Source organism: Diaphorina citri, unplaced genomic scaffold, assembly GCF_000475195.1.
Source record: "Diaphorina citri unplaced genomic scaffold, Diaci psyllid genome assembly version 1.1 scaffold2096, whole genome shotgun sequence".
NCBI classification, from domain to species: Eukaryota; Metazoa; Arthropoda; class Insecta; order Hemiptera; family Psyllidae; genus Diaphorina; species Diaphorina citri.
Genome location: NW_007379521.1, coordinates 22919 through 49094, shown reverse-complemented (window position 1 = coordinate 49094; position 26176 = coordinate 22919). Strand labels below are relative to the sequence as shown.

General features: G+C 38.5%; 1 protein-coding gene across 1 annotated transcript in view; it reads left to right on the top strand.

Annotated features, from left to right (window-relative positions):
- Nucleotides 1–782: 782 nt before the first annotated feature.
- The window catches only part of LOC103518167 (protein unc-80 homolog), a gene marked incomplete at its 5' end in the record, with an annotated part of 44739 nt that continues 19345 nt past the window's right edge, over nt 783–26176 (top strand). The window contains 29 exons of the mRNA XM_026830039.1: nt 783–918; nt 1039–1046; nt 1449–1499; nt 2291–2460; nt 2606–2657; nt 3069–3418; nt 3900–4018; nt 4570–4649; nt 6688–6807; nt 7238–7399; nt 8067–8183; nt 10686–10849; nt 11511–11707; nt 13308–13501; nt 16186–16349; nt 16808–16958; nt 17131–17378; nt 18315–18522; nt 19467–19659; nt 20286–20550; nt 21344–21551; nt 21711–21803; nt 22492–22721; nt 22971–23054; nt 23168–23205; nt 23521–23741; nt 24264–24393; nt 24690–24830; nt 25934–26127. Coding sequence (XP_026685840.1) covers nt 783–918; nt 1039–1046; nt 1449–1499; nt 2291–2460; nt 2606–2657; nt 3069–3418; nt 3900–4018; nt 4570–4649; nt 6688–6807; nt 7238–7399; nt 8067–8183; nt 10686–10849; nt 11511–11707; nt 13308–13501; nt 16186–16349; nt 16808–16958; nt 17131–17378; nt 18315–18522; nt 19467–19659; nt 20286–20550; nt 21344–21551; nt 21711–21803; nt 22492–22721; nt 22971–23054; nt 23168–23205; nt 23521–23741; nt 24264–24393; nt 24690–24830; nt 25934–26127 — 4488 coding nt within the window. The remainder of the gene's footprint in view (nt 919–1038; nt 1047–1448; nt 1500–2290; nt 2461–2605; nt 2658–3068; nt 3419–3899; nt 4019–4569; nt 4650–6687; nt 6808–7237; nt 7400–8066; nt 8184–10685; nt 10850–11510; nt 11708–13307; nt 13502–16185; nt 16350–16807; nt 16959–17130; nt 17379–18314; nt 18523–19466; nt 19660–20285; nt 20551–21343; nt 21552–21710; nt 21804–22491; nt 22722–22970; nt 23055–23167; nt 23206–23520; nt 23742–24263; nt 24394–24689; nt 24831–25933; nt 26128–26176) is intronic.

Here is a 26176-nt window from a genome sequence, read left to right as displayed (position 1 = left end):
GAGAAGTGAGTTTTAGATTAATTTGTTTGAGTTAACGTTTATGATGATATTTCAATGAGTTTTGTATTACTTTGTTTAAGTTGATCGGAGCTATTTTTATTTTAAATCACTACCTACGAACCAACAAAAATTGGAAGAAAACAAACAAATCAAAAAGAAAATCAAAGAACTTGAGCGCGCTGATGATGAGATGGAACAATATTGGTTGACCATGTTTTTCTATTGTCATTATTGAAAAAGTATTACTTTGTTTATGTTGATCGGAGCTATTTTTATTTTAAATTACTACGAACCAACAAAAATTGGAAGAAAACAAACAAATCGAAAATAAAATTAAAGAACTTGAGCGCGCTAATGATGAGATGGAACAATATTGGTTGACCATGTTTCTCTATTGTAAAAAGGGGTTAATCCCGTAAATAAACAAATATTCCAGGAATAAGAATTTATTTATCTCTTACTAAAACTCCTGAAATTATTTTAGACAAATATTTTGCTAATTTATTTCGTGTAGCTCCAAAAACATGTGCGATTGTAAAAAGGGGTTAATCCCGTAAATAAACAAATATTCCAGGAATAAGAATAAATTTATTTATCTCTTACTAAAACTCCTGAAATTATTTTACACAAATATTTTGCTAATTTATTTCGTGTAGCTCCAAAAACATGTGCAAATCACACCAAGCTTGCAAGTTGTAGGGTTCCAACTTAAGGTCTTGCTAGAGTTGAAATTACAATGTCAAAAGTCAAAATCAATCATTGCTTTTCATATTAATTTGCAGGCCATTGGGATTAGACTAGAAGAGTTGCTTGCCGAGGATAGACAGCACATTCCTGAAGTTATCACTATGCTGTCTGATGAGACCAAACAGAAGGAATTGCTCATAGAGGACGAGGAAGAAGACTTTCTGGATGAAGGTAAGTCAAACATAAATGGAATATCACAACATTCACAACTCTTGCAGATCAAAAAAATAATAATAATAAAAATAGTTTAGTTGTATTTTCCTTTCGGAAGGAATTTTCCTTCTTCTGAAGCTCGTTTTGTAACTCTCATCAAATAGTATTATTTAGTTCCAACTTTAGAATGTCTAGACCTTAAATTTAGCTGGAAAAAAGATTGTCTTTTTTATAGTCCGGTTTTACTGCATATTTGGCTAGTAAAGAAGAAAAAAAATATGAAATTCTGATCTCGCATCGATTGACTGTTGAAAGAAGTTGGAAATTTACGAAATACGAATCTTTTTAAATGGAATATCACAACTCTTGCAGATCACAAAAAAAAAAAAAAAATAGTTTAGTTGTATTTTCCTTTCGGAAGGAATTTTCCCTCTTCTGAAGCTCGTTTCCCCTCTTTTTCCTATGGTTTAGTGGAGGCACTATCACACCAAAAGAGGGGAAACGAGCTCCAGAAGAGGGGAAATTACGGATTTTCACGTACACGAAAGCATCCGGGCAGTGTACCGGATTCCTATCTGATAGGAGCTAGCTTGGATTTGGTGAGTCAAAGTCCTATATCTGTCGTTCGTCCGTCTTGCTGTCTTAAGGGGTATTTTTTAAACAGTTTTGAAGTATGAAAAAAAAATCCTTTGAACAGTTTTTTAAAGCGAAAAATTTGACTAGTGTTTTCGGTTAATTTGGATTAAAAAAAAGTAAAAAAGTACAAACTAACTTCAAAGTCTTCAAACGTTCAAACCTGTTAAATTCAAAGATGTTCTTACTCGCAGACTAATTTCAACTATCAAAACCAAAGAAGTTTTCATGTGCATAGTGGCTTCAAAACATTCAAACTCAAAGATGTTCTTACGTACATATTAGCTTCAATTGTTGAGCTCAAAGATGTTCTGGAATTCAAACTTAATTCAAAACTATTAAATTCAAAGATGTTTTCACGTGCATACTGGCTTCAAAACTATCGGACTCAAAGATGTTCTTTTATGCATACTAACTTCAAAACTTCTCATTTTCTTACGTTTCTCTTTGTATTATTATTTTTTTTTTTTTCATTTTTCCCGGGACTCTATTAGCCCAATTCATGTGCATAGTGGCTTCAAAACATTCAAACTCAAAGATGTTCTTACGTACATATTAGCTTCAATTGTTAAGCTCAAAGATGTTCTGAAATTCAAACTTATTTCAAAACTATTAAATTCAAAGATGTTTCCACGTGCATACTGACTTCAAAACTATCGGACTCAAAGATGTTCTTTTATGCATACTAACTTCAAAACTTCTCATTTTCTTACGTTTCTCTTTGTATTTTTTGCCATTTTTCCCGGGACTCTATTAGCCCAACACCCCAGTCATATCCCGAGCTGCTTTCCTACTCGAGTGTTGCTACTTCGTCCACTGCTGCAACAAAGGCACCTGGCCCGCTTGGATGAAACTTAACGTGCCCATGTTTCGGCCGTCCGGGCCTCTAACGGGCCGGGGCTCTACGGCCCCCACAGGCATCCGGAGGTCCCAGTTCCTGCAGAAGTCGGGACTTCGTCCACTGCTGCAACAAAGGCACCTGGCCCGCTTGGATGAAACTTAACGTGCCCATGTTTCGGCCGTCCGGGCCTCTAACGGGTCGGGGCTCTACGGCCCCCACAGGCATCCGGAGGTCCCAGTTCCTGCAGAAGTCGGCCGGCAAGATGTTCTACCAGTGGGGAGAAGTGAGTTTCAGATTAATTTGTTTGAGTTAACGTTTATGTTGATATTTCAATGAGTTTTGTATTACTTTGTTTATGTTGATCGGAGCTATTTTTATTTTAAATTACTACGAACCAACAAAAATTGGAAGAAAACAAACAAATCGAAAAGAAAATCAAAGAACTTGAGCGCGCTAATGATGAGATGGAACAATATTGGTTGACCATGTTTCTCTATTGTCATTATTGTAAAAAAAAAGAACTTGAGCGCGCTAATGATGAGATGGAACAATATTGGTTGACCATGTTTCTCTATTGTAAAAAGGGGTTAATCCCGTAAATAAACAAATATTCCAGGAATAAGAATTTATTTATCTCTTACTAAAACTCCTGAAATTATTTTAGACAAATATTTTGCTAATTTATTTCGTGTAGCTCCAAAAACATGTGCAAATCACACCAAGCTTGCAAGTTGTAGGGTTCCAACTTAAGGTCTTGCTAGAGTTGAAATTACCGAGTAGCCGCACAAGTAGCGTCTCCATAGCAACCGAGCCGGGGCTCCCTGTAGTAGAGTTAGAAGTGCCGGGCAAACCCCGTGAACCTGCCATCACCCTGACCCCGCCCACCATACACAAGGCGATACACGACAGCATCTCAGTCCTCACACCGCCTGCTATACACAAGACGCGGGCACACAGCGTGGAGAGTCAAGCCACCCTGTCACCGCCCGTCTCACAGAAGACTCGCGCTAAGAGTGTAGACAACACGCAATACTCCCTGACACCGCCTAGCCAGACCAAATCCCGTGCCAGTAGCATACCTCGTACTTCAAGAGATATATTAAAAAAAAAAAAAAAAAAAATCGTCCTAATTTTAACTTCTCTTTAACTTTAGTGTTAACCTTCTCTCAGTATGATTATGAGGACAATGGAAGAGGTGGACTAACTCAAAATTATCTAAAATATAAGTACCATCATGTTCTGTACTAACTGTATAAGTAATTTATTGCTTGTAATTTTGTTCAGCATTTGTTAAAAATAAATACCTCGTACTTCAAGAGGTATATTAAAAAAAAAAATCGTCCTAATTTCAACTTCTCTTTAACTTTAGTGTTAACCTTCTCTCAGTATGATTATGAGGACCATCGAGGAGGTGGACTAACTCAAAATTATCTAAAATATAAGTAGGTACCAACATATTCTGTACTAACTGTATAAGTACCAGAGTCTCCTATACTTACTGTGGTATTTTCCATTCAATTTACAGCAGTGGCGGTCATACAGTTCTAACCAAGGCAAAACGCAGAGTGGAAGATCAACTGAATAAGTTTGGATTCGGCAAACGTAAACGTAAAGATGGCACCATTGAGGAGGCCCAGGGAGCATGTGAGTATGAGTTTCCACTTTCACGTAAACTGGAATGTTGGGCTGATAGATGAACTTTAGATCAACTGAATAAGTTTGGATTCGGCAAACGTAAACGTAAAGATGGCACCATTGAGGAGGCCCAGGGAGCATGTGAGTATGAGTTTTCACTTTCACGTAAACTGGAATGTTGGGCTGATAGATGAACTTCCAGACCAAAAATTAATCCCACTCTGTTCTGGGACCCCAGATTTTAATGAGTGATGTGCATTGATTTTTTAAACTCGAGTACCAAAGTTCATCAAAATCGGACCAGGCAATCGCGAGTTATAGAGGAACAAACTTCGCGCAATCTAGCGTAACCCCTGTTTACTGATTTGCAAGAAAATGATTAACAAAGAATTTACCTTTGAAATACCTCTGAATTCCAATCTTTTGGTTTTTATTTCCCGAGAATTTTATGAAATATTTTTTTTTTTTTTTTTTTTCCTTTTGCTGGTTCAGACGGTGCTATGAAATAATTTGTCCAATGTTACATTTTAATAAATAAATAAATATAATTTCTCCTCCAGATCTCAGTCGACGTAATTCTGACGACTTCGGAGAACATGGTCGAGATTCCGAATTTGTAGTTCTCAAAGAAAGACGTCTGGTGCCCATCAAGCCTTTGTTTGAGGGCCTCCAACGCTTCTCATTTCTACTGGAAACTTGTCATCCGGGCTTTTCTTGATAAATTTTAGTGATATAACCTAATTAATTAAAAAAGTAAAATAGGAATTTTGAAAAAACCATCCGATGAAAATTTGCCACCGAGCAATTTTAAAGCACAAAGTCATAACAGGTATGAATATTATAGTTCCTACATATGCCGTGCCTTTGTGCCTTGAAAAATTGAAAATCAAAACGTTTATTAATGTCTAACTACGGATTATAGGGGTCGAGTGGATTGGAACACATCACATGCCTTCAGGCAAACTTCATCTGTCACGGGTCTAGGTTTACCTGGCCCTTGGGATCAATTCAATTTGAAGAAACCCATTTACTGATGAAAATGTTCAGTCAAACAATACGTTGATTGTTCCTAATAACTTACCAGCGTTAGCCGTTCTTGTCATTCCCCTTCTTCCTTTCTAGATCGAATCTTCAAGCCGTGCCTTTGTGCCTTGAAAAATTGAAAATCAAAACTTTTATTAATGTCTAACTATGGATTATAGGGGTCGAGTGGATTGGAAAACATCACATGCCTTCAGGCAAACTTCATTTGTCACGGGTCTAGGTTTACCTGGCCCTTGGGATCAATTTAATTTGAAGAAACCCATTTACTGATGAAAATGTTCATTCAAACAATACGTTGATTGTCCCTAATAACTTACCAGCTTTTTTTCGCAGTCCGTGGAAGGGAAATATATTTGGTGGTTTCCTTTGGCCTAAAGGTACGGCTTGAAATGACTTGGCACAATTGATTGGATTCCCCTTGTTTTCTGTTAGATTCTTGATTTAGAACTCACGTAATCTTATGAACGTTGATTGAATCTTTAGTGCCCTCTGTTTTGCAGTTCCTTGTAATCCCGTCCATTATTTTAATTTATTGTTTTGAAGTGGAACTCAATAAATATCTCGATTATTTTCGTTTAGCCGAAAGGCTGATATTTTGAACTGTAATACTTTTTTTTCTTTTCTTTTTTCAAGGTTTTATGGCAAGATTCTCACACAGTGAGCTCTTCCACCCAACCAAAGATAGAATAGTAACAGATTTTCTTGGGTGCACCAGTATTACCTATTCGACTTCACACACAGGGATTTCGTCAGAAATGGCAAGATTCTCACACAGTGAGCTCTTCCACCCAACCAAAGATAGAATAGTAACAGATTTTCTTGGGTGCACCAGTATTACCTATTAGACTTCACACACAGGGATTTCGTCAGAAAAATCCCCCATTTCAATACATTGTAACATATTTTCGTAATTTTCTAAAAGTTCCACTTCAAAAGAATTTTGTATGTTTTATCTGAATTAAGTTAGTCAGTTACCTTGTTTTCTTGATAAATTTTAGTGATATAACCTAATTAATTAAAAAAGTAAAATAGGAATTTTGAAAAAACCATCCGATGAAAATTTGCCAGCGAGCAATTTTAAAGCACAAAGTCATAACAGGTATGAATATTATAGTTCCTACATAATTATTTAAAATAATTTAATGATTTCGTATTTGAATTTTGTGTTGTATTTTGAACTCTCAGTTTTTAATTAAATTAGGTACCTAATTAAAATTGATAGAGACAAAATGTAATTTCCTTTTAAGTGAAACTATCTCTTCTTCTTTAAGAATCTTGTTTGATTTTTAATATTTTGGTCCTTCGGGCCGCATAATAAATTAATATGTGGTCCTCCGGGCCGGATCTCTCTATCTGCTATGAATACCGAATGCCTCTTCAAATCTGAACTTCTCTCTTTTACAAATTTAAAAGAATCTTACAGAGATACAGAGCTAGAACTTTTTGGGCCGCCAAAGCTGTAAACTACACGATAGTATAGGATAAGGAAAGTAAAAAGGGGGATTTAGTGACAGACACCGAAGCGAATACAATAGTCCGTCCCTTATACCTTTTTATTACTATTGTAATTATAAAGGAAGGACGGACTAAAAATGGGGATTTAACTAAAGTGTTTGTTACATTTCTCATTACAGACAATGGTTCAAGTAGCAGCCGCATTCAACTTCTACTGCTCTCATCAGTCGTTCTGTCATCCGTTCTGCTATCGACGAAACATGAGAGCTTGCACTCGCCTCGTCAAAGCTGTCAGGAAGGTAAGTAGGGGTATCTGTTTATAACAAAGTCCGCCCCGGGCGGGAACCGAACCCTCGACCCAGCACTTACAAGGCAGAGGCGCTACCTCCAGCTCGGAGTGTAGCGCCTCTGCCTTGTAAGTGTTGGGTCGCGGGTTCGATTCCGCCCAGATTCAGTGACAAATTTGCACTCAAAGTTCATTTTGGAAATATTTCAAGGCCTTATTTTCTGCTGCTCTTGTGTTTAACCAGCTCTTTATTTTTTGATTACTTATTGTGTCTCTTCTTTCCCATCTGACAAGAGACGTGTTACGAGATGGGCAATGGAGGCATGCTACGACACAGACCCACACGGTTGGTCACAGAATAACAATTGAATGGCTACTTTTTTTTACTGTTAATAGTGTTGTTAATGTGATGTGTTGTTAATTTGACATGTTGAATTCCTCAGGTGTATGGAGAAGAGTTTGGTGTGGTGGGCAGTATGGACAACAAGATAATATCTTCAGATCTGTTCAAGAAGGATGTACCCAAGAGAAAAAGAACAAACCATGCTAATGAAAGACTAACTGAAAGAGTACTGTCCGTACGTAAGGGTTTACGGTCCTGTAAGGTACGACTTTTTGGATAACTATCGTCATTTCTCGAAAAAAAGTAACAGAACCCATATTTTTATTTAGCGACATCACAAATCAAATATACTTAACCCACCTCAGTGGTGTAGTGGTTAGCACGGTGAACTTTGGATCTGGAGGTTGGTGGTTCGAGTCCAAGTCAAGTCATGATTTTTAGCGCAGTGAATTAAGCGGGGAACATCATTTATGACAAGCATTTATCTGGTCAAATTACATAAGAAGGTGTCCACAACGGAGTCCCGACAATAGCCTTGTCCGTACCCAAGAGAAAAAGAACAAACCATGCTAACGAAAGACTAACTGAAAGAGTACTGTCCGTACGTAAGGGTTTACGGTCCTGTAAGGTACGACTTTTTGAATAACTATCGTCATTTCTCGAAAAAAAAGTAACAGAACCCATATTTTTATTTAGCGACATCACAAATCAAATATACTTAACCCACCTCAGTGGTGTAGTGGTTAGCACGGTGAACTGAATTAAGCGAGGAACATCATGTATGACAAGCATTTATGGTTAGGTTTAAGTTTAAATTTAACACAGTTAGGCTTAGGTTTAAGTTTAAATTTAACACAGTTAGGCTTAGGTTTAAGTTTAAATTTAACACAGTTAGGCTTAGGTTTAACACGGTTAACTCCAATTTCCAGGTCATCTGGAACTGTCTCGTCGAGGAAAGCAGCCTATTCCTGCGCTACATCCTAGAACGTCTCACCCGGGAGAAGCAGGACGTTATGTTTAAAGTCCTACGGCATTTGATCCGCTTCGTACCCAAGCTGTTCTAGAGATAGAGCGATCAGTGTGTGAACTATGAAATGTGAAATGTGAATGAGTGAATGGATCTCGTTCTTATAATATAAGATTTCCTTATTTATTTTAATAGAAGAATATCGACAAAATAAATAACACCTAAGAAGAGAAAAAAAAAAACACGTGATTTGTACCTGATACACAGAGCTAGGTTAGGCTAGGCTAGGCTTGGTTAGAAAATAAAACAAATGGAAAAAAAATCCATCTGTCACCCATCCAAATACCAATCTCGTACAACGTTACTTAATTTCAGTGATCCGTCGAAAAGTAGGGAACATTAAATCGACTGCATGAACGCCTTGTATTTGTTTTAAATAGGCAATGTGCTAGGAATATTAGGGATTAGTGGAGATGGCTGAATCACCTGTATCAAATCAACATATTACAGCGCCGAATATTTGTTTTGAATATGCAATGTGCGAAACAAGAAATATTGGTGGAGATGCCTGAACCATGTGATGACCATAATATTATAGCTGCCTACTTCGTGAACGACATCACAAAGAATAAATTGATTATTTTCTAGGTATTCAAACTTTTAACTAACTTTTTTTAAGTAGGCATTGTTCTTCCCTTATAGGACAAGTCTAGTCCCACCTGTCAATAAATGTCTTTCTCGTGTCAGTAGATGAATTTTAAACTGTACTCGCTTTTCTGAGTCAAATGTCTGAGCACTCTAGCTCACAAGCGTCACCTATCAAACGAAAAGACAGTGTGTCGAAGAAGGACAGGTAAGTCTCTCAACTTGGAGGTGCTGGGTTCGAATTCCGGTCAGGGCGGAAATTTTCTGACCAATTTTTTTTTCGTTCCCCAATGTGAAAGTGGTTCCGAGTTATAGCTAGTACTTTACGCTGTCAGCTTAGAACAAGTTGTTGAGTTGTTCCTTAATACTAACAGTTTAATCTCTTTCCTTCTGTGCGCAAGCGTTTCTGCGTATTTTGACGTGAAATCTGACGTCACAACTCTTTGAACTTTTTCATTAGAACGGCAATTAAAAATTGATTTTTTGGCCTTTTAAAGTTACTTTTTCTGAGTTTTGATTTGGATTTTTCACAACTTTTTACGTAGGAATCAACCTTTGAATAATAAAACCTATTTTCCCAATTGCAACTCCTCCATTGTTCTTGTTATTGAACTAGATTCGTAAAAGGTTAACCCAACTTTTAAGGCCATTTGCCCCTACACCCTACACCTAATCCTCAGAGTGAGCTTTTTGTGTAACGTGTTAATTGATTTTATTTTTCAAGACTTTATGACAGGATTCTCACACATTGAGCTCTTCTAATCAACCAAGATAGGATAGTAACCAGTTTTTTTGGTTTTTTGGCTTTATGGTTTTCTGAATAACATTGTACACCACCACTTTCGTGTTCCTGGTAAAAAGACCTTTAATTTGATATATAGGTCGACCAGGTTTGGATAAGTCCTTCTATGGATTTCAGTTAAAAGGAACTGACCCGAGCATTTCTTTTTAAAAAGTTTGAGATCTTAAATTTTATAATGTTTACGATTTTTTATGCATATATATCTATGTTTGGAGTTTTTACATCTCAGTATGTCTAGCACCTATCCAGTCTTGTGTATGTTCGAGGTTACCTAATAATAAATGTAGAATCTCACATTTTTTTACGTACACTATGCGAAAAAGTAGCTAATGCCCAAGTTTTAATATATCTGAAATCACAGCCTGTTTTCATGTCTTTTCAACCAAAGAACCACCTTTTCATTATTTTATGATGCTACAAATTACAAAATAATGAAGTATAATCCCGATCGTCCGATCTATAGATTGGCTAAAAAAAAACTTTGAAAAAACCCCCTTTGCATTGGCAGATTTTTTCTTCCTTTTTTTCAAAATTACTCGGTGGTAATTTTGGAAAATTCAAATGACGTTTGAACTATTTTGCTTAGTGTGCATATTCAGGGCACCATTATTTTGATTGTTTCCATTTTAACCCTGTTTCCCCCTTGAAATAAAAACGATTACTTACCGTATATTGAGAGCTTGCACTCGCCTTGTCAAAGCTGTCAGGAAGGTAAGTAGGGGTATCTGTTTATAACAAAGTCCGCCCCGGCGGGAACCGAACCCTCGACCCAGCACTTACAAGGCAGAGGCGCTACCCCCAGCTCGGAGTGTAGCGCCTCTGCCTTGTAATTGTTGGGTCGCGGGTTCGATTCCGCCCAGATTCAGTGACAAATTTGCACTCAAAGTTCATTTTGCAAATATTTCAAGGGCTTATTTTCTGCTGCTCTTGTGTTTAACCAGCTCTTTAATTGATTACTTATTGTGTCTTCTTTCCCATCTGACAAGAGACGTGCTACGAGATAGGCAATGGAGGCATGCTACGACACAGACCCACACAGTTAGTCACAGAATAACAATTGAATGGCTACTTTATTTACTGTTAATAGTGTTGTTAATGTGATTTGTTGTTAATGTGACATGTTGAATCCCTCAGGTGTATGGAGAAGAGTTTGGTGTGGTGGGCAGCATGGACAACAAGATCATATCCTCAGATCTGTTCAAGAAAGATATCAAATGTAAAAGCCATAAGATGTCTGAACATTCCAGTTCCCAAGCGTCGCCTATCAAACGAAAAGACAGCGTTTCCAAGAAGGACAGGTAAGATTACTGACTCTCAAACCGGAGCTGCTGGGTTCGAATCCCTGTCAGGGTGGAAATTTTTTGACCAATTTTTTTTCGTTCCCCAATGTGAAAGTGGTTCCGAGTTATAGCTAGTACTTTACACTGTCAGCTTAGAACAAGTTGTTGAGTTGTTCCATAATACCAACAGTTTAATCTCTTTCCTTCTTTTTTTTCCTCCAAATATTAGTAGGGAAGGTCACTGTCTTTTCCGGTTCCCACCTGGGCTGGTTGATTTTAATGTGAAGAGGCCGGTAGCTTATCATATCACCGAATGGAGGGTGCCTTAGCTTCACTAAAAACTTTAGCAAAACAGTAACGTTAAAATTTTATTTTTTATTTACTCTAAATCAATCATTTAAATTTATTTTTATTCATTTTTTTCTCATCCAGGATTGACAAAATGAGATGAGAGCTACATAGGGAAAAGAGTTGAGAGAATAGATAAGGGGAAAGAAAAGTGTGAGAGAGATCGAGAAAAAGGTGGAAAGATTTTGTGAACCAAGTGAACCAAGACTTGAGGGAGAAAAAAATTACCGGGATATGAGTTACTCAATAGGGCTGCCCAGAAGGGGCTGACAAGAAACGTCGACCCTATTTAAATAGGGAAAGGCTAGGAGGAAGAAGAAGAAGAAGGGGCGGACGACAAGAAAAAGAAAGGCGTAGCCCCGCCCGTGACCACACCCCAACAAAGTCAGGGTCGGCCTATTCTGCTCAGACGGGGCACTACTACTACAGGCGTGCCGTCAACTGGGTCGTTCAAGAGGCGTAGTCTGAAATTGAGGCGAGGTACCAAGGAAGCTATTGTGAAAGAGAGCCCTAATGAGTATCCTGATTGTAAGTTGATTCAGCGCGGAGATATACACAGTGGATGGTGGGTCATCCAAGGATTCTACCAAGGATGGCGAAGTGCCGGATGACAGCAAACAACAGCCATCCAAGAAGAAATCTGAGGAGAAAGTGAGAGATTCTCATCCTATACTCAAATATCTTAAATCACAGGTTAGATATTCTACCAAGGATGGCGAAGTGCCGGATGACAGCAAACAACAGCCATCCAAGAAGAAATCGGAAGAGAAAGTGAGAGATTCTCATCCCATACTCAAATATCTTAAATCACAGGTGAGATATGATGGGGATGGGAATCTACTATATTCTATTCTCTTCTACTTTATTCTATTCTCTTCTTCTTCTTCTTCTTCTTCTTCTTCTTCTTCTTCTTCTTCTTCTTCTTCTTCTATTCTATTCTCTACTTCTTCTACTCTATTCTATTCTCTACTTCTTCTACGAGATATTGTCGGGAAAAAAAATCGTGCCGTGCCTAAGTGGGAACACTCTCATTTAATAAGGTACATTGCCTTCAAGGACATTTTTTGTCGTTCGGAAAAAAAATCGTGTGGTAATGTTGAAAAATGTTGCTGTCAAAAATTGTCTCCAAGAAGGTCAAAAATTCAATTTAAATACGGCATTCCCAGAGGATAAAATTCCATACCTCGGCTGGGATTGAACCCACGCCCTCCTGTTTACCAGGCGAGCGCCTTGACCACTACACCACCGAGGTGACCACTACACCATATGATGAACGTCTGAATAGAAATTTGCCAAGCCATTAAACATTGGCGATGAGCAATGAGCATACACTCTACTACTGATAAGAGATGATAAAAAAAGAGAGAAAAAAAAATGTTTGATAGAGGAAACTGTAACAACCGAGGTCATATCGTCTCGAAATCGAAGAGAGGAGGACTGGATAGGAGAAAGCCAGCCGTTCCGAAAACGAACCTTATCTGAAAAAAAAAGTATACATGGGTTTTACCTGTTGATTTGTTAATCAATCAATCAATCTGGTTAGGATAAAGTCCGTCGACCTAGCGCTTACAAAGCAGGCGCGCTTACAAAGCAGGCGCGCTTACAAAACAGGCGCGCTACCCTCCAAACCAACTGGGTTGACGAACTCTGTTCTATTTATTCTACCCTATTCTATACTATTCTTCTTCTACTGGTGTGTAGTAGATGTTGAAAAATGTTGCTGTCAAAAATTGTCTCCAAGAAGGTCAAAAATTCAATTTAAATACGGCAATCCCAAAGAGTTAAAACTGTCGAAGTTGTAGATAGAAAAGGTCATAAGAAACATGACCTCTATTTCTCTGTATTGTTTTGAACCTGAGAACAATGTGATAAGTAACAAATGGTATCATTAGGCTAAAGAAATTTAAGAAATCACATGACCTGTATTTCTCGTATTACTTTTTGCATTCCCAAAGAGTTAAAACTGTCGAAGTTGTAGATGGAAAAGGTCTTAAATAAGAAACATGACCTCTATTTCTCTGTATTGTTTTGTACCTGAGATCAATGTGATAAGTAACAAATGGTATCATTAGGCTAAAGAAATTCAAGAAATCACATGACCTCTATTTCTCGTTTTACTTTTCTTCAGTCAAACGCACCGACTCCCTCCAGTCCAAACGCAAGGTGAGCTCTCTCTCCGACCGCAGTGACACGTCCGAACACGCGGATGTCGTATCCGGCGAGGAATCACCCGGTATACTGAGTGATGATCAACCACCCGAGTCTCCTAGTGATAGTAATGATACAGATGAACTGTCTACCAGTCATCTACCCTGGATGAAGGTAAGATCCCTCTATCAAACTTGTTTTCAACCTATTTATTTATCTAGAATAGATCAGTTGCGCTTACTTGGGTGATGTTTCAAAGTCATAGAGCAGGAAAACTGAAAAGTGAGGACCAACGGAATTTTTCTTTTTCTTCTACGACTTCTAGATACCGAGATAAATCGTTCGTCAGAAAAATCCCCCATTTCAATATATTGTAACATATTTTCGTAATTTTCTAAAAGTTCCACTTCAAAAGAATTTTGTATGTTTATCTGAATTAAGTTAGTCAGTTACGTTGTTTTCTTGATAAATTTTAGTGACATAACCTAATTAATTAAAAAAGTAAAATGGGAATTTTGAAAAAACCATCCGATGAAAATTTGCCACCGAGCAATTTTAAAGCACAAAGTCATAACAGGTATGAAAATTATAGTTCCTACATATTTAAAATAATTTAATGATTTCGTATTTGAATTTTGTGTTGTATTTTGAACTCTCAGTTTTTAATTAAATTACCTAATTAAAATTGATAGAGACAAAATGTAATTTCCTTTCAAGTGAAACTATCTCTTCTTCTTTAAGAATCTTGTTTGATTTTTAATATTTTGGCCCTTCGGGCCGCATAATAAATTAATATGTGGTCCTCCGGGCCGGATTTCTCTATCTGCTATGAATACCGAATGCCTCTTCAAATCTGAAATTCTCTCTTTGTTGCAAGTGTTTGATCTTCGTGTTGACTTCTTCCTCCATTCTTGAACGTTTTTATTATTAATCTTTTAACCTTGAATTCTTTTTCAATTACCTCTTTTAATTATAACCTCGTCTTTTGATAATAAATAAATCTATTATAGATGTATTAATTAAAAAGTGTTATTGACTCAGTCAAAAGATAAATATCAACGACTTCAGTTATTCATTACATTATTAAATTCACTGATTTCATTGTTTGATCTTCGTGTTGACTTCTTCCTCCATTCTTGAACGTTTTTATTATTAATCTTTTAACCTTGAATTCTTTTTCAATTACCTCTTTGATAATAAATAAATCTATTATAGATGTATTAATTAAAAAGTGTTATTGACTCAGTCAAAAGATAAATATCAACGACTTCAGTTATTCATTACATTATTAAATTCACTGATTTCATTGCTCGCACTTTGTAACTCTCATCAAATAGTATTATTTAGTTCCAACTTTAGAATGTCTAGACCTTAAATTTAGCTGGAATTTATTGTCTTTTTTTATAGTCCGGTTTTACTGCATATTTGGCTAGTAAAGAAGAAAAAAAAATATGAAATTCTGATCTCGCATCGATTGACTGTTGAAAGAAGTTGGAAATTTACGAATTACGAATCTTTTATCTAGCAGTTTGTAACTCTCATCAAATAGTATTATTTAGTTCCAACTTTAGAATGTCTAGACCTTAAATTTAGCTGGAAAAAAGATTGTCTTTTTTTTATAGTCCGGTTTTACTGCATATTTGGCTAGTAAAGAAGAAAAAAAAATATGAAATTCTGATCTCGCATCGATTGACTGTTGAAAGAAGTTGGAAATTTACGAATTACGAATCTTTTATCTAGCTAAACGTACTAAAACCGGGCATTGATTTCAGTTAAAAGGAACTGACCCGAGTATTTCTTTTTAAAAAGTTTGAGATCTTAAATTTTATAATGTTTACGATTTTTTTATGCATATCTATGTTTGGAGTTTTTACATCTCAGTATGTCTAGCACCTATCCAGTCTTGTGTATGTTCGAGGTTACCTAATACTAAATGTAGAATCTCACATTTTTTTTTTACGTACACTATGCGAAAAAGTAGCTAATGTCCAAATTTTAATATCTGAAATCACAGCCTGTTTTCATGTCTTTTCAACCAAAGAACCACCTTTTCATTGTTTTATGATGCTACAAATTACAAAATAATGAAGTATAATCCCGATCGTCCGATCTATAGATTGGCTAAAAAAAAAACTTTGAAAAAACCCCCTTTGCATTGGCAGATTGTTTCTTCCTTTTTTTTTCAAAATTACTCGGTGGTAATTTTGGAAAATTCAAAAAAATGACCTTTGAACTATTTTGCATAGTGTGCATATTCAGGGCACCATTATTTTGATTGTTTCCATTTTGACCTTGTTTCCCCCTTGAAATAAACAACGATTACTTACCGTATATTTTTTCATTTTCCCCTCTATTTTAACCCTTTCCCACCTAACCATATAACAAACAGTATGGCTTTATCTTAGAATGCACGTTAACCCTTTCGTGTCCAGTGGTTCGTTAGTATGTCCTCTCTGTTTGAAGAACGTTGCATTTCACCAGAAACTTTTCGTCCGATCGAATAGATCGGATTTCAATACCATAGTGTAGTCCTTTTTTATAGTTAACCCTGAAGAGCATGAGACACGACTTTCCCCTCACTTAGAACCTGCACCTTTGATAGAGTTCCTCGAACTATTTCTTTCATCCCTCGGCAATCAAAGGGTTAAGATAGAGGTAACCAGCTCCAGTACTGATTACTTATTGTGTCTCTTCTTTCCCATCTGACAAGAGACGTGCTACGAGATGGGCAATGGAGGCATGCTACGACACAGACCCACACGGTTGGTCACAGAATAACCATTGAATGGCTACTTTATTTACTGTTAATAGTGTTGTTAATGTGATGTGTTGTTAATGTGACATGTTGAATCCCTCAGGTGTATGGAGAAGAGTTTGGTGTGGTGGGCAGTATGGACAACAAGATCATATCCTCAGATCTGTTCAAGAAAGACATCAAATGTAAAAGCCATAAGATGTCTGAGCACTCTAGCTCACAAGCGTCACCTATCAAACGAAAAGACAGTGTGTCGAAGAAGGACAGGTAAGTCTCTCAACTTGGAGATGCTGGGTCCGAATCCCGATCAGGGCGGAAATTTTCTGACCAAATTTTTCCGTTCCTCAGGTTGAAAGTTGGTTGGGTGGAAGAGCTCACTGTGTGAGAATCCTGCCATAAAGCCTTAAAAAAATATTTTTCCTATTTTTCCCCCCCAAGTATTATAGTAGCGAAGGCTGCTGGTTTTTCCCGGTCGCCACCTGGTTGGGGTTATTGTGAGGAGGGTAGGTTATCGCAGAATGGAGCGTAAAATCCGCGTCACTAAAAACTTGCGCAGTTTTACAGTACCTAACGTTAAAAATCAAGCTTATTAATTCCTTTTTAAAGTACCTCTTAGTTGTTTTAAAATTACAAATCTACAGTACCTAACGTAAAAAATCAAGCTTATTAATTTTAAACTTACAAATCTATTTTTTTATTATTATTTTTTTTTTCTTATCATTTAGGATTGACAAGAACACAGTGGATGGTGGGTCATCCAAGGATTCTACCAAGGATGGCGAAGTGCCGGATGACAGCAAACAACAGCCATCCAAGAAGAAATCGGAAGAGAAAGTGAGAGATTCTCATCCTATACTCAAATATCTTAAATCACAGGTGAGATATGATGGGGATGGGAATCTATTCTATTCTCTTCCCTTCTACTCTATTCTATTCTATTCTATTCTCTTCTTCTTCTTCTTCTTCTTCTTCTTCTTCTTCTTCTTCTTCTTCTTCTTCTTCTTCTTCTTCTTCTACCCTATTCTACTCTATTCTATTCTCTTCTCAGGTCCGCGATATATTCCACGCCCCCATCGCAACGCTAACCAAAGGCTCGGTCGTGCTAACCGAAGACCAATTCTCCGACATCCTCCCCATAGCTTGGGAACTGCTCCTGGAATCGAACCAAGAACTGGTGGCTACCGCGGCCGCTCTGTTTATTGTAGCCTCGGTGAGGGCCCCTACCCAGGCGTCTAACTTGATGCATTACCAGCTGCAACATCACGAGGCCGCTGTTAGGATATCAGCTATACAGAGGTGAGTTCCATGTCATTGTTACTGGGTACCCTAGGACAGGGCTGTATCCATGATTTTATCCAGGGGGGGAGCGAGAGTCCAAACAGTGATGTACCTGTGTGGGGATGCTCCAAATTTTCGGAGCCTGGCGTACAGTAAAGGAGAGAAATGAAGGTTGAGGGAGGGGGCCCCGGCCCCCTCACCCCCCTCCTTACGGCCCTGCCTTCTTCTTCTTCTTCCCGTGTTCAGACGGGGTCGGCGTTTTTCGTCAGCCTTTCAATCAGCCCTAAGGTGATCGCTTTTGTGCTGACATTTGGTTTTGGCTACAAAAATTATACGAGTGAATGCCGTTCGCACTCAACCTTTGCCATTTCTTTAGCAAGGGAAATTTCATGCTGGTATCCTCCCTGTTGAAAGTCCCTCAGCAGTCCGTACGCAAGGGAGTTAAAAACTTCCATATATGTAACTAAATCCGACATATAGGGTGTTGACATCATGTATTATTTTGTCAATTACCTGTATTATCAATAAATAAATAAACCCTTATTTGGTGGTCATTTAAAGGCACAATACGTCACAGGACTCATAGGTACCTATTAGATATCTACGGCTACCTATGTAATACATATTAAATTGATAATTTTGTACGCGGAAGAATGTAATAAAATTATACCTATACAGTACAGTAGGTATAGGTAAATAAATAAATAAACCTTTATTTGGTGGTCATTTAAAGGCACAATACATTACATACCTACTTATAAGTTTAGAAAAACATACAAAGAGTAATCCTACCTATGAATATAACCATTATACATGAAGTAGGTATTTTTAAGTTCTTCCCATTTAAAATACCTATATGCCAAAGCTCAAGGCCAAGACCCCAATTCAGCAACTGCTGAGGTATGACCTGTATTATATACATTTTAAATAAATAAATTACAATTAAAATTGCAGGTTTCAAATCCTATGGAAGCTCCGATACCAAGTGTGGCCTCGCATGGAGGAAAACGCCCACGTGACATTTAAGGTGCCACCTCCGGGGATCGAATTCACCTTACCGTCCCCCAAGATAGGAAGCGAGTCCTTGCCCGTGGTAGATCCACCGTGGATGCCCCAGGTCAAAACCAAAGTGGATGAAGTACAGCTGAGTCAAGAGAGTCATGTGAGTTGATTTATTTGATGATTTTTGGACATTTTTAGTTAATTTCCCTTATGGATGTTTCTTAAATGAGTTTAATAGAGGGACTCCTCATCGTCCCGATCTCAAGTATAGAAGACAGAATAGGATGAAGTACAGCTGAGTCAGGAAAGTCATGTGAGTTGATTTCTATCCAGAAATTATTTTGTGCATAAAGGAGGACACGGTAGGATTCGTAGATTGATAGATTCGTATAAGCTTAACCCAACTTTTAGGACTGTTGGCCCCTACATCTAAGCCTCAGAGTGAGCTCTAGTCTGGCTGTTAAGCTATCCTATTGATTTCATTTAGGGCAAGCGTGCTACCCTCCAAGGTAACTAGGCTGACTGTTAAATTGTTTGGTCTTATTTTCCAGGTTGTACAACGCGTGGTATTTCTGCATGAAGAACTCATGAAGTTACCTTCCTTTCCTCGCAAAGCACTTGACACAGATCTGGATCTCTACAAAGGAGGAATCATGGGCAGGGTAATGTTCAAATAATTTATATGTACTTGAAATTTTGCACGTACATTTCAGGTCTGATCGCTAAAGACGGGAATGTAGATTAGAATATACCGTAAACAATTGCTAAAAAAAGATTGAGTGCGAAGGGCATCCAATTTTTTTTTATAGCGAAACCCTGACGTCAGACGAAACCAATCACCCTAGGGCTGATTGAGAGGCTGACTAAAAACGACGACCCCGTCTAAACACGGGAGAAGCTGAAGAGCTAAATAGGTGTGCTAGACTTTGATTTTGGAAACAATAGGTACAGAGTTTAAACAGAGAGTAAATTTGGATTAAAAAAATCTGATTGAATTCAACCTTTCTAACTAATCAGATTGCTTAATCCAAGAGGAAAACTTAAACCGAGTTTAAACACAGATGGTGGTCCAAACCATAATTATCTACCGTTTTCATTTCACAGCGCTCTCTAGTGACAGCCACGAAAACGCGAAAAAAACAGCAAACCGAACTCATCAAGCTGGCAATGAAACAGCGGGAAGATAAAAACAGAAATGAAAGAGAGCACTTTCTCATAACTACCATACCCATCACTAAGGAGGCAGCATATGATCCTATCTCTCTACATGCCATGGGAGATCCAGATCATGATGAAAGTAAGTATAAGGTTTAGAGAGGTTATAGGTAGTAACTTGGAAAAAAATCGCCCGAATACATTACTTTCCTTCCTATAGGATAAGGAAAGTCAAAGAGACCGCACGGAGCCTTCTAAAGGCCCTGTCGAGCCAAAAAATCACTAAAAGGAAGAAGAAAAAAGGTCTGTACCTAATGTGTTAAAATTGTACCTACGCCAAATTTTACCAATATTGGACAACCATTCGAGAGATAGGAATAGAATCCTTGCGATTAAAAATGTATTTACATATTAAAAGAAAATGTTTGCAGTTTTACACCCATAATTTTCTATAAACATGGGTGCAATATATAAAACCTAATAATTTTGCCCGTTTCTTTTGATTTCCAGTGGCGGACGAGGAGCAGGCAGACCAGGCCGCTCCCCCGCAATCCCAAGGACAAACCCAAGGTCAGACCCGCAACACCACAAGACCTTGTTTATCCTGCCAGAATGAGACTGAAAAGTCCCTTTACTCCCGCAGTCTAAACAAGGTCTTATTTATTTTCATAGGTAGGGTTCACAAATATGCAAATACCTACAAGTATAAATATAAACCTTGTTTAAATTTTTTAAAAAAATATTGTCCCTCTTTTCGTCTGTATTCAGTGGCGGACGAGGAGCAGGCAGACCAGGCCGCTCCCCCGCAATCCCAAGGACAAACGCAAGGTCAGACCCGCAACACCACAACCCACCACATCACCTCAGCCACGGCACTGTTTCCATCCAGTCTGTGTTCCTCCGTTATTACTATTATTAATCTACTAGACGATGCTGCAGTGTCGAACGATGGAATAGCCGTGTATGATGTCGCCTATCAGGTAACCTACGCTACGACACTGGTCAAATTACATAAGAAGGTGTCCACAACGGAGTCCCGACAATAGCCTTGTCCGTACCCAAGAAGGCCGCTGTTAGGATATCAGCTATACAGAGGTGAGTTCCATGTCATTGTTACTGGGTACCCTAGGACAGGGCTGTATCCATGATTTTGTCCAGGGGCAGGGGAGCGAGAGTCCAAACAGGGATGTACCGGTGTGGGGATGCTCCAAATTTTCGGAGCCTGGCGTACAGTAAAGGAGAGAAATGAAGGTTGAGGGAGGGGGCCCGGCCCCTTCACCCCCCCCCTTAATACCGCCCTGCCTTCTTCTTCTTCTTTTTCCCGTGTTCAGACGGGGTCGGCGTTTTTCGTCAGCCTTTCAATCAGCCCTTAAGGTGATCGCTTTTGTGCTGACATTTGGTTTTGGCTACAAAAAATATACGAGTGAATGCCGTTCGCACTCAACCTTTGCCATTTCTTTAGCAAGGGAAATTTCATGCTGGTATCCTCCCTGTTGAAAGTCCCTCAGCAGTCCGTACGCAAGGGAGTTAAAAACTTCCATATTATGTAACTAAATCCGACATATAGGGTGTTGTCATCATGTATTATTTTGTCAATACGAGTGAATGCCGTTCGCACTCAACCTTTGCCATTTCTTTAGCAAGGGAAATTTCATGCTGGTATCCTCCCTGTTGAAAGTCCCTGAGCAGTCCATACGCAAGGGAGTTAAAAACTTCCATATTGTAACTAAATCCGACATATAGGGTGTTGTCATCATGTATTATTTTGTCAATGACCTGTATTATACAATACATTTTAAATAAATAAATCACAATTAAAATTGCAGGTTTCAAATCCTATGGAAGCTCCGATACCAAGTGTGGCCTCGCATGGAGGAAAACGCCCACGTGACATTTAAAGTGCCACCTCCGGGGATCGAGTTCACCTTACCGTCCCCCAAGATAGGAAGCGAGTCCTTGCCCGTGGTAGATCCGCCGTGGATGCCCCAGGTCAAAACCAAAGTGGATGAAGTACAGCTGAGTCAGGAGAGTCATGTGAGTTGATTTATTTGATGATTTTTGGACATTTTTAGTTAGTTTCCCTTAGGGATGTTTCTTAAATGAGTTTAATAGAGGGACTTCTCATCGTCCCGAACTCAAGTATAGAAGACAGAATAGGATGAAGTAATCGAGTTCACCTTACCGTCCCCCAAGATAGGAAGCGAGTCCTTGCCCGTGGTAGATCCGCCGTGGATGCCCCAGGTCAAAACCAAAGTCGATGAAGTACAGCTGAGTCAGGAGAGTCATGTGAGTTGATTTCAATTCAGAAAAATTTTTTGGACATTTTTTCAATACCTAGGTTTAATAGAGGGACCTCTTATCGTACCGAAATCGAAGAGAAAAGGAGGACTCGATAGGATTCGTAAATTCGTAGAAGCTTAACCCAACTTTTAAGACTGTTTGCCCCTACATCTAAGCCTCAGAGTGAGCTTTTTGTGTAGGTAGTTTAAACTAGGACAGGATAGGACAATGCAGGAATTTGACACCGATCTGGATCTCTACAAAGGAGGAATCATGGGCAGGGTAGTATTCGAATATGTTTAATAATCGATCAATGAATTACCTACTTTCTTGATTTAACAACAAAGAAAAAATTAAAGCAAATTTAATTAAATAAAAAGAAAGAATTATTGAAAATGGAATTGAACGTAGGTTTGATATAATTAGGTACATATATGGACCTAAAATTTGCACGTAACTTATGACTTCCAAACGTTTCGGGTGTGGTCGCTGAAGACGGGACTAAACATTAGACCCGAAACGTCCGAAAAACATAAGGAAAAATCCTCCAAGTTCATACCTCATTTGCAATACTCTACTAGAGCATTAACTATCTTGTTATTGTTTGGAATGAAGGGACAGTAACTGATACAATTCACAAGGTTATTATTGTTTGGAATTCAGTGATTAAGTATCATGCGATTAACCATTTCAGGAACTCCTAGGTCTGGACGTACTACACAAATTCATGTGGGTACGCCTCATCGCCCGTATGTTTGAAGCAATGGCCGGTAATTTCGCCTACTCTGGTGATATACATCTATTCCTGAACGTTCTAAATGGAGCTGTTACGTTACACAGTGAGGATGCATGTATATTGCGATACGTTATGGCCACGTACATCAACGCAGCGCACAACTTCAAGAATATTTTCTCTACTAATGGGTCAGTTTATCGTATGTAACATATGAAAATCAGAATAATAGCAAAATTACTTAATAAAAAGGCTACAACAATGTCGCTATAACATATGAACACCATATGATGATATTTCTGTAACATGTTGTAACAGGTATTCCGTTAAAGATGGTTCAGGAGGCTTGTCTTTGTAACTTTGTATTCTGTATTGCAAGAATTGTTACACCCTTACAATTATTTCCAGCTATTTTTTCAATTCTAATTTACGTTACACAGTGAGGATGCATGTATATTGCGATACGTTATGGCCACGTACATCAACGCAGCGCACAACTTCAAGAATATTTTCTCTACAAATGGGTGAGTTTATCGTGTGTAACATATGAAGATCAGAATAATAGCAAAATTACTTAATAAAAAGGCTAACAATGTCGCTATAACATATGCACACCATATGATGATGTTTCTGTAAGATGTTGTAACAGATATTCCGTTAAAGATGGTTCAGGAGGCTTGTCTTTGTAACTTTGTATTGCAAGAATTACACCCTTACAATTATTTCCAGCTATTTTTTCAATTCTAATTTATTTATTTTTTCTCTAAATGACATAATAAATGTTTCTCCTTTTTAACTATTTTTTTTTCTCTCTCTCTCTCTCTCTCTCTCTTTTTACATAAAGCTAAATCAAAATTTTGAAGGTGTACCTTCAAAATCAAGCCCCCCCAAAAATTTAGGCAAGAACCGCCTATGATTGAAAACCTAAGGAACAATTTTACAGTTTGCTGATTAGATTTTGGGTCCAATTCTATTCTATTTCTTGTCCAGGTCTACAGAACTACATGATCTCTCTGATGCCGTCCACGGATTGGTCTACTGAAGCTCTCAAGCCTACCCTACTCATGATTCTACGCCGTCTAGAGAAGATGTTCGTCAAGATATTCAAGAAGCCACCCATACGCCGACACACAGACTGGGAAGCGGCGGGAGGACTTATCAAAGGCATTCATGAGACACTGTCCCGACATCCGAGCATAGTACAACTACAGGTAATTACTGGCGAAAACATTGGGTGTCTGGCGAACACCTAACCAGGCTGGCTAGCTGGAAAATACGCCATACGCCGACACACAGACTGGGAAGCGGCGGGAGGACTTATCAAAGGCATTCATGAGACTCTGTCCCGACATCCGAGCATAGTACAGCTACAGGTATGTACTGAATGAAGGGATCGAGTGGATTGAACCCAAACTTTGGGCAGTCCGTCAATAAATTTTATTGATTGGTTCTCTCATGTGGTACTTACTTGTACTGAGAAAGAATTATTAAAATTGACTTGATCAATATCTGGTGGAAAAATCTTCCAACCGAGGTCTCTCAGATGGTCTGAAGCTTTTTCCGCCACACACAGTCTGACGGTCTGAGCGTCAGTGGTCGGCATTAGAAAGATCATTTCTCGGATTCGGGCTGCCGGATTTGTCACTTTTGGGTTGAAGACTTGGCGTTTGACTTCTTAGCACAAATGGTTTTTTTGTGGGGATCTCACGAGTTTTTGTCTTAATATTCCACAGCCCCTCAAACTCCTAATCACAACTTGTCAGTCTCTAATAATAGGCGAGCTGGGTAGCTCTAGTGGTGGCATAGCAGAGAATTTCTCATCAGCTACTCACGCCCTGGAACACTTTGTAAACAAAGATCTGAGTGAAAGAAGAGATGAGAGCTACATAGGGAAAAGAGTTGAGAGAATAGATAAGGGGAAAGAAAAGAGTGAGGGAGACCGAGAAAAAGGTGGAAGAATTTTGTGAACCAATACTTGAGGGAGAAAAAATTACCAGGACATGAGGTACACAATAGGGCTGCCTGGAAGAGACTGACGAGAAACGCCGACCCTATTTAAAAATTTAAATAGGGAAAGGCTAGGAGGAAGAAGAAGACGACGATGAAGACAAAGAAGAAGACTTTTCTAACATCTCACTACTTCTATCTGATAATTTCAGAAATGGATGACGGTGGCATACCCTCCCAGTTCCCAGTACAGGAAGAAACTCAATTCCTGGCTATATTACGGGAAGCTCTTGATTTCTTCGGCATAGATGAGGAGAAACATGCCGAGTATTTCCTGGTGGATCATAAGACTAGTAAGTGAATTTAAAATTTAGTTATTATCCACCAACCTAAGTGGTGCAGTGGTTAACGTGTTGGACTTTGGATCTGGAGGTTAGTGGTTCCAGTCCAAGTCATGTCATAAAATTTATCTAGGAGAACGGTCCGAGTATTTCCTGGTGGATCATAAGACTAGTAAGTGAATTTAAAATTTAGTTATTATCCACCAACCCAAGTGGTGCAGTGGTTAACGCGTTGGACTTTGGATCTGGAGGTTAGTGGTTCGAGTCCAAGTCATGTCATAAAATTTATCTAGGAGAACGGTATTAGTGACAAGCATTTAAGTATGCTTAACACAATTAGAAATTTTTCTAAATATGTCACGGACAGGAACCGAAACAAGGGCATGCACGATCATATTGAAGGTAATTGACCTGAACGAAATTAAGCCTGAAATTCAACTTTAACTTTATTGTTAAAACTATTAAACGTCCGTTGGTTTGTAAATCTATGTTTTGTACGAACGTTTTGTTCGATTTTGATGAAACATTGAAGCAACTCTCCATATTAAAAAGTTGCGCGTAGTTAGTATCCGGACGGGTGACCATCTTGCAATGCTACTGACTTTTCCCGGCCCTACTCAGGCTGAGCTTAAAATAAATTAGGTCAGCAAATAAAGCAGGTTCCGTGGCCGAATGGGTATCACACTAGGCTTGCACGAGGTGCCGCGTTCGATTTCTGGTGGGGTCGAAGTTTTTTCGGCTCTGTGTTTGGAGTTCGGGGTGCACTCAGCCTCGTAAAGACAATTGAGTAGCTACTCCATTGACCTTTGACCTCACCTATCGAAATCGCGACCTAGCGCTTACAATTCAGACGCGCTACCAACCAAGCTAACTTGGCGCTTGTTTTATTGTTCTTTTGTTGTTTTCAGGACAAATACACAACCCTGTCTCCTATGTACGGGACTATTACTTCTTCAAGCGGTCCCAATATCCTCAACTCAAACTGGTTCATTAGCTACACCATTGACCTTTGACCTCACGTATCGAAATCGCGACCTAGCGCTTACAATTCAGACGCGCTACCAACCAAGCTAACTAGGCGCTTGTTTTATTGTTATTATTTTTGTTGTTTTCAGGACAAATACACAACCCGGTCTCCTATGTACGGGACTATTACTTCTTCAAGCGGTCCCAATATCCTCAACTCAAACTGGTTCACTTGAAAACAGACGAGGCATTCAATGCTCTGCAACAACAGGAACTGCTGCACAAGTTTATAGAAATAGGAAAAGTGCTTCTCACTTGGGCCATACTGAAAAACGTGGACATGGTATGATATTATTATGATTTCTAACCTAACAATTATAACCCTGGTTCTA